Source organism: Heptranchias perlo, chromosome 5, assembly GCF_035084215.1.
Source record: "Heptranchias perlo isolate sHepPer1 chromosome 5, sHepPer1.hap1, whole genome shotgun sequence".
NCBI lineage: Eukaryota > Metazoa > Chordata > Chondrichthyes > Hexanchiformes > Hexanchidae > Heptranchias > Heptranchias perlo.
In genome coordinates, this window is record NC_090329.1 from 127,586,751 (window position 1) to 127,595,692 (window position 8,942).

Sequence of the window (8,942 nt, forward strand, 5' to 3'; positions counted from 1 at the left end):
TGAAGGCCATCGCCACCTTCTCAGGCCTTGCCAGCGACGCCCACATCCCCAAGAATGAATAAAAGAAAAGGGATCAGGCGGGAAGGGTTTATAATTCCAAAGGGAGGGACTTGAACCCACCGGAGCTTCAGAGTAAAAGTCTACGACACTCCACCGACTGAGCAATCCGGGCTCCACAGGGCCAGGCTAGACCTCGGCAATGTCCCCCCCCCCCCGCCCCCACCACCTCCCCGCCCCCTCCCAATCATCTGCCGTCGTCTGGGTGACCAGGCTATTTGAAGCAAGGTGTTGGTAACCATGGAAACATAGGCCAGCGAGGCCTTCGAGGAACGGGGGTCAGAGTAAAAGAGTGCCGCCCCCGTCCCCACCCCGGAGATCGCTGCTATATCACAGAGACGTTGTCCGTGGTGCAGCCGCACTTCTCGGTAATCATGTTGGGGAACTCTGCCACCTCGATCTCGGTGTAGTCCCCCTTCTTCACCAGGTACATCACGGGCAGGGACGCGGTCTCCGCCACGGCGCAGGTCCTCTCGCCGTAGTTGAAGGGCCACTGCGGCTGCTTGCAGCCCCCCACACAGTGGAAGGCCTGGTATCCGGGGGGCTCGATGATCCAGTACTGGGTCCAGGTCAGCTCCCTGAAGTTGATGAAGTATTCCTGCCTGCAGCACACCCCTCTTCTCTGGGACCTGCTTACACCACAGTCCCCGGTAGCACTAAAAATAAAAAAGAGGAACGGAAACAGGATTAATTTTTTTTTAACGGAAGTATTTTACGACGCAGCTCTTTTTTTAAAAGTCGCGGGGTGACTTCTTAAGAAGCTGCCTTTCTGCTGCCGCTGTGCTGTTGCCAGCTTCGCTAAGGCCAGTTCTTGGGACGATCCAGGCCGTTAACTGCACAAGGGCCCGCACATTGGGATTATATTTTATTATTTATGCTGGGAATGTGGGCATCGCTGGCAAGGCCAGTGTTTATTGCCCATCGCTTGTTGCCCAGAGAAGGTGGTTGTGGGCCTTCTTCTTGGAGACAGTGGTTTTGATCCAACTGTGTGACTCGCTGGGCCACTTCAGAGGGCAGTTAAGAGTCAAGCACGCTGGTGTGGGGACTGGAGTCACATATAGGCCCAGACCGGGTAAGGACGGCAGGTTTCCTTCCCGTAAGGACTTTAGTGAACTAGATGGGTTTTTATGACAATCCGACAGCTTCATGGTCACTTTTATTGATACTTTGACTGACTGCTCCCCCTCAGATACCATTAGATAAACGATTACAGCCAGCACTCCACAACCTCTGAATCCCCCCCAATCCTTCCCCTCCCCAGATTGCTGAGTCGCAGTATTGGTGGAACAGACCAGAACAAAGCATAGCTGGGAGTTCACTGATTTATTTCCTGGCAAATAAAAGAGCACCAAATTTACCGGAGGAGAATATCCACAGTAATCAGGGTCACTGCGACATTCGGCCCTGTTCCGAACAATTAGTATTTCGACTTCGGGCTTGCCAGAAATTCCTCGGTTTGCCATTTTGTCTTTAAACATGTTTGAAAAACAAAGGGGCTCTGCTAAAACAACGGAGAAAGGAATTTCACGCCCCACTAACATCTGCACACTAGTATTCGCACACTAGCATCCACACACTAGTATTCGCACACTAGCATCCACACACTAGTATTCGCACACTAGCATCCACACACTAGTATTCGCACACTAGCATCCACACACTAGTATTCGCACACTAGCATCCACACGCTAGCATCCACACTAGTATTTGCACACTAGTATTCGCACACAAGTATCCACACACTAGTATTCACACACTAGTATTCGCACACTAGCATCCACACACTAGTATTCGCACACTAGCATCCACACACTAGTATTCTCACACTAGCATCCACACACTAGTATTCGCACACTAGCATCCACACACTAGTATTCGCACACTAGCATCCACACACTAGTATTCGCACACAAGTATCCACACGCTAGCATCCACACTAGTATTTGCACACTAGTATTCGCACACAAGTATCCACACACTAGTATTCACACACTAGTATTCGCACACTAGCATCCACCCACTAGTATTCGCACACTAGTATTCGCACACAAGTATCCGCACGCTAGCATCCACACACTAGTATTCGCACACTAGCATCCACACACTAGTATTCGCACACAAGTATCCACACGCTAGCATCCACACTAGTATTTGCACACTAGTATTCGCACACAAGTATCCACACACTAGTATTCACACACTAGTATTCGCACACTAGCATCCACCCACTAGTATTCGCACACTAGTATTCGCACACAAGTATCCACACGCTAGCATCCACACACTAGTATTTGCACACAAGTATCCACACACTAGTATTTGCACACAAGTATCCACACACTAGTATTCACACACTAGTATTCGCACACTAGCATCCACCCACTAGTATTCGCACACAAGTATCCGCACGCTAGCATCCACACACTAGTATTCGCACACTAGCATCCACACGCTAGTATTCGCACACAAGTATCCACACGCTAGCTTCCACACTAGTATTTGCACACTAGTATTCGCACACAAGTATCCACACACTAGTATTCACACACTAGTATTCGCAGACTAGCATCCACCCACTAGTATTCGCACACTAGTATTCGCACACAAGTATCCACACGCTAGCATCCACACACTAGTATTTGCACACAAGTATCCACACACTAGTATTTGCACACAAGTATCCACACACTAGTATTCGCACACAAGTATCCACACACTAGTATTCACACACTAGTATTCGCACACTAGCATCCACCCACTAGTATTCGCACACTAGTATTCGCACACAAGTATCCACACACTAGTATTTGCACACAAGTATCCACACACTAGCATCCACACACTAGTATTTGCACACAAGTATCCACACACTAGCATCCACACACAAGTATTTGCACACAAGTATCCACACACTAGTATTTGCACACAAGTATCCACACACTAGTATTTGCACACAAGTATCCACACACTAGTATTTGCACACAAGTATCCACACACTAGCATCCACACACAAGTATTTGCACACAAGTATCCACACACAAGTATTTGCACACAAGTATCCACACACTAGTATTTGCACACAAGTATCCACACACTAGCATCCACACACAAGTATTTGCACACAAGTATCCACACACAAGTATTTGCACACAAGTATCCACACACAAGTATCCACACACTAGCATCCACACACAAGTATTTGCACACAAGTATCCACACACTAGTATTTGCACACAAGTATCCACACACTAGTATTTGCACACAAGTATCCACACACTAGCATCCACACACTAGTATTTGCACACAAGTATCCACACACTAGCATCCACACACTAATATTTGCACACAAGTATCCACACACTAGTATTTGCACACAAGTATCCACACACTAGCATCCACACACTAATATTTGCACACAAGTATCCACACACTAGCATTTGCACACAAGTATCCACACACTAGCATCCGCACACAAGTATCCGCACACTGGTACTCGCACACTAGTATCCGCACACTAGCATCTGCACACTAGTATTCGCACACTAGTATCCACACAGTATCATTTGAAGCTGGAGCAACAGCTCTTTACACGCAGAGAAAGTCGCACAAAACTTTAGGGTTGCCAACACTCCAGGATTGCCCTGGAGTCTCCGGGAATTGCAGGCTGATCTCCAGGACACTGCTGTGAGCAAAATCTGGGCGAAAAAAATCATGGGGGGGGGGGGCATTAGAAAAGATTGTGTTCTTTTTATTTTCTTTGAACACTTTCATTTATTAGTTAGAAATATATTGGCGAAGGGGAAAAGCTGTTTGACTGACAGTCAAGATTCTTCCAATTGGGTAACAAGGAGACTGTTCCCTTTACAATTGGCTGTGGGAAGGCGGGGTGCCTGGAGGATAGACCAATGGCGGGAATGTGGGGGCGGGGAGGGTGTGTGTTTGAGGTGGAAGGTCATGTGATGAAACCTGCACAAATACAGCCAACCAGAGATGGCGACCCTACGATGGTCTTAAACTCTCAACTCTACGCAATCCACGCTAATGGAGACGTACCCGTATTCGCTGAAGTTGAGGGAGTACAGGACCAGCTCTGGTTTTCCCAGCATCCGATCGGCAGGATCCTGGGAGGTGAAGCGGACCAACCTGGCCAGCTCAGCCGCGTGCCTGCCCGGTCGCTCAGCTTCGATCCAGATCTCCAGGTACATCTCAGCCTCCTTGGTGTTCTGCCAGTAGTGCACGGCCTGAGTGACGTCAAACATTTTCCACCCGGAGTGGAGGATGGGGACCAGCCTGTCACAGGGGAGGTGGGGGGGGGAAACACAGAATATTAGATCAACAGCAGCAATTCACATTTATAAGCCTGCGCTTGAAAGGGGGGATAAATTCAAAACTAATCTGCGGAAACATTATTTCAGTGAGCGAGTGGTCAATCTGTGGAACCAGGCTCCCGAGGGAGACGGTGGAAGCAGTTACATGGAATTTACAGCACAGAAACAGGCCATTCATTGGATAGCTCGTTCAAAGAGCCGGCACAGGCACAATGGACCGAATGGCCTCCTGCTGTGTGATTCTATGATTCATTCGGCCCAACAGGTCAATGCCAGTATTTATGCTCCACAAGAGCCTTCTCCCATCCCTCTCCATCTAACCCTATCAGCTGGTTAGTGTGGATTCATTCAAATGCAAATTAGATTGATTTCTTTCAGAAAATAATATTTTGGGATAGAGTACAGGAGTAATTTGAGACATGACATGTGATAAGTGTAACAGGCTCGGGAGGAACGATGGATCCCAAAGCCTCATGCCTGGGTCTGTTGTAGACTAATTGATGGAGATTGATTGCTGTGTTTAGTCAACAACTCCATTATCGTAGGATCACGTGACTACAGGATGGTAGAAGGTGAACGAGATGGGCCTCGGTCTTTTATCATCTACCAATTCCTATCTATCACCTTTCGACGCTCCATTATCATCATCGGCCGGCTACGGGGTGAGAATTAGAAGTGAAAAGCAAAAGGGACCTTTTCCTTACCTGGAATCTATGAGCGAGGTCCTGTTGCTGCCGTCGGCCAGAACCTTGACCCAGTACACGCTGACCCTGGCATTGTTGACCGGCCGGCTGTGTCTCCTGGGAGGCAGGTCTCCTTTGTGGATGCCTTTCTTGAAGAGCTTCAGCTCCGCCATGGTCACCTCGCTGTTTTCAGGGATCAGCCCCTTCATGTCGAAAACCAACCTCTGTCTGGTGGGGTCGGAATAGAGCACTTCTCCGGTCGTATCTGGGGGAAAAAAACAGAGCAGTGTGAAGAGATGCATCGTGCGTGGAAAGAAAATGAAAGACTTGCATTTCAACAACGCCTTTCACGACCTCAGGACGTCCCAAAGCGCTTTACAACCAATGAAATACTTTACAAAGTGTACTCACTGTTGTAATGTAGGAAACACAGCAGCCAATTTGAGCACAACAAGATCCCACAAACAGCAATGAGATAATGACCAGGTAATCTGTTTTAGTGACGTTGATTGAGGGATAAATATTGGGCCAGGACACCGGGGAGAACTTCCCTGCTCTGGGATCTTTTATGTCTATCTGAGAGGGCCAGGCAGGACCACGGTTTAACATCTCAACTGAAAGACAGCGCCTCCGACAGTGCAGCACTCCCTCAGTAATGATGTGGAGATGCCGGTGATGGACTGGGGTGTACAAATGTAAGGAATCTTACAACACTAGGTTATAGTCCAACAGTAATGAACTGGGGTGTCAGCATGGATTACCTGCTCAAGTCTCTGGAGTGGTTCATGAACCTACAACCTTCTAACTCAGAGGAAGAAAGAGAGGCAATATAAACTAAATGATACAATTTTAAAGGGGATGCAGGAACAGCGATATGTGGGGGTGCAGGTACACAAATCTTTGAAGGTGGCAGGACAAGTTGAGAAAGCTGTTAAAAAAGCATACCGGATTGTCGTAAAAACCCATCTGGTTCACTAATGTCCTTTAGGGAAGGAAACCTGCCGTCCTTACCCGGTCTGGCCTATATGTGACTCCAGACCCACAGCAATGTGGTTGATTCTTAATTGCCCTCTTAGGGATGGGCAATAAATGCTGGCCTTGCCAGCGACGCCCACATCCCGTGAACGAATAAAAAAAAAATAATATGGGATCCTGGGCTTTATTAATAGAGGCATAGAGTACAAAAGCAAGGAAGTTATGCTAAACCTTTCTAAAACACTGATTAGACCTCAGCTGGAGTATTGTGTTCAATTCTGGGCACCACATTTTAGGGAGGATGTCATGGCCTTGGAGAGGGTGCAGAGGAGATTTACTAGAATGATACCAGGGATGAGGGACTTCAGTTATGGGGAGAGACTGCTTAGAACAGAGAAGGTTGAGGGAAGATTTAATAGAGGTGTTCAAAATCATGAGGGGTTTTGATAGAATAAATAAGGAAAAATTGTTTCCAATGGTGGGAGGGTCAGTAACCAGAGGACACAGATTTAAGATAATCAGCAAAAGAACCTGAGGGGAGACGAGGGGAAATTTTTTCATGCAGAGAGGTTATGACCTGGAATGCACTGCCTGAAAGGGCGGTGGAAACAGATTCAATAATAACATTCAAAAGGGAATTGGATAAATACTTGAAAAGGAAAAATTTGCAGGGCTACAGGGAAAGAACAGGGGAGTGGGACTAATTAGATAGTTCTTTCAAAGAGCCAGCACAGGCTCGAGGGGCCAATGAGCCTCCTTCTGTGCTGTAAGATGAAATAGGCAGAACACAAACAGGCTGTTTATAACCTCGTTTCTGTCCTTTATTGTCCGACAATATTAGTTTCTTGTCTTCAGAAGACATCATGTTAAATTCTGAGAGTTAGCTGTGCATTCCAGACAGTGCAAGATCGGCTGAAGCTTTTGTAATTCATGAGGCTGTGAATCACTCAACAATTTGCAGCTCTAATTGTAAAGCACCTCCCAGACAAGGCTGAGGGTGAGTGTATGGAACATGTTTATTAGCAACTGATTAGATTTATACAAGGCAACAACAACACATGGAAAAATAAACTTTGTAAAACCTGGGCTGAGTTAAACCGATCCCGAGCCAAGGCTGGGGTGGGGTGGGAGAGCAGGGGGGAAACAGCCAGGGTTCCCATTCCAAATCCCCATTGGCAAAACGTCAGACGAGGCACCTCCTGGTTGATGGGCCCAGTGGAACTGTATTCCCCCCCCCCCCCCCCCAACCCCCCCATTGTGTCTCAATAGTTTCTGGATGGGGAGGGAAAGAAGTCAGGTTGGGGAGAGCAAAGAAGAAGAATTATACTAAATGGTACAGGGTAATGGGATTAGATTAGATAGCTCAGGTGGGGGAGCTAGTACACACAGAGACACAGTGAAGCCAAATGGCCTCCTTCTGCACTCTCCTCCTTTCACTGTCCTAAATTTACAGGAGAACGCTACATGCACACACTTCCGAATACATGCACACACTCCAAGTGGGTAGCACGTTCGCCGGAAAGTCGTGGGTTCGAGTCCCACTCCAGAGACTCGAGCACATAATCCAGGCTGACACCCCCGGTGCAGTACTGAGGGAGTGCTGCACTGTCGGAGGTGCCGTCTTTCAGATGAGACATTAAACCGAGGCCCCCTCTGCCCGCACAGGTGGACGTAAAAGATCCCATGGCACTATTTTGAAGAAGAGCAGGGGAGTTCTCCCCAGTGTCCTGGCCAATATTTATTCCTCAACCAACATCAGTAAACCAGATTATCTAGTTATTATCACATTGCTGTTTGTGGGATCTTGCTGTGCGCAAACTGATGCCGCGTTTCCCTACATTATAACGGTGAGTATACGTCAAAAAAAATACTTCATTGGCTGTGAAGCGTTTTGGGACATCCTGAGGTTATGAAAGGTGCTAAATAAATACAAAACTTTCTTTTTACACGGACACACCCCCCGAATTAAGGCAGGCCGATTAATGGCGGTGATACAAAAGTTACAAGAGGCGTTATTTACCCATGTTGCCCGGAATTCCCCGTAAGATGCCGGCCAGGCTGGGCAGAGCTCTCCGCTTCCTCTCCTTGTCCTTGTGAAGCTTCAGCATGGAGATGTACTTGTTCCTCACGTGAGCCGGGACCACCGCCCGCTCCAGGTCCCTCTTGGCGAGGCGCGGAGCCTCGGTGAGCCCCAGTTTCCCCAGCATGGCGTCCATGACCTGGTGGTGATGGTGGTGATGGTGAAGGATGCCGTCAGCCAGCGCCGCCCAGAGAGCGCAGCCGAGGTACCCAAGCCACGCCATATTCCAGCCGTTGACCATTCTTCTACCAAGGAAGGAATTTCCTTTAAATTCTCGCTGTTGAGGAGGTTTCTCTCCACCCCCTTTATTTTATTCCTGTCTGGCTCAGCACAGTTCCTGGGGGGAAGCACAGACTGCTGTCAGATTGAGAAGCTGTCCACAGACTGACTGAGGGCTGTCCCCGCAGCTTTTAAAGGGAAGCCCAGGCATTGATCTCCACTCCAGACAGAGGTGGATACACAAAAATTGAAAGGAGGCGCTGAAACATCAAAGGGGCAGGAGGCTTAACACTGCGACGCCCCCACTTAAAGCAGAGTGATTGACAGTTTTCACCTTCGCCAGAGATCCAGGAGGATTAACTCAATCAAGTGTCCCTTTCTACATTTCATGGGGTGCAGATTAACAACGCCGAAACCTCAAACAGGTTTTTTTTTAAACACTGCTGCAATTACAACGAAGGCTTCTTTCTTAAAAAAAGCAAAACTTTTAGCAATGGCTATGTGTTAGGATACTTAGGAGCTAGCTTCCTTCTCTCTCTCTCTCTCTCTGTCTTATCGAAGCAAACAATTAGAGCATAGTTTACGATGAACCTGGCGCTG

At 47.9% G+C, this 8,942-nt stretch overlaps 1 protein-coding gene across 1 annotated transcript; it reads right to left on the reverse strand.

The window, feature by feature from the left end:
• Positions 1–382: 382 nt before the first annotated feature.
• On the reverse strand, positions 383–8,364 carry LOC137322204 (left-right determination factor 2-like). The gene is made up of 4 exons (XM_067985319.1): positions 8,064–8,364; positions 5,090–5,333; positions 4,111–4,347; positions 383–713 (listed from the first exon to the last, which is right to left on the reverse strand). The coding sequence occupies exons 1-4, from the start codon at positions 8,362–8,364 to the stop codon at positions 383–385; spliced, it is 1,113 nt and encodes a 370-aa protein (XP_067841420.1).
• Positions 8,365–8,942: the final 578 nt, after the last annotated feature.

Coding starts and splice junctions, on each gene's coding strand:
- LOC137322204 (XM_067985319.1), bottom strand. CDS start 8,364: ATGGTCAACGGCTGGAATATGGCGTGGCTTGGGTACCTCGGCTGCGCT. Junction 5,334..8,063: donor GGGAATTCCGGGCAACATGG/GTAAATAACGCC, acceptor TTTTTCCCCCAG/ATACGACCGGAGAAGTGCTC. Junction 4,348..5,089: donor ACCTCGCTCATAGATTCCAG/GTAAGGAAAAGG, acceptor CCCCTGTGACAG/GCTGGTCCCCATCCTCCACT.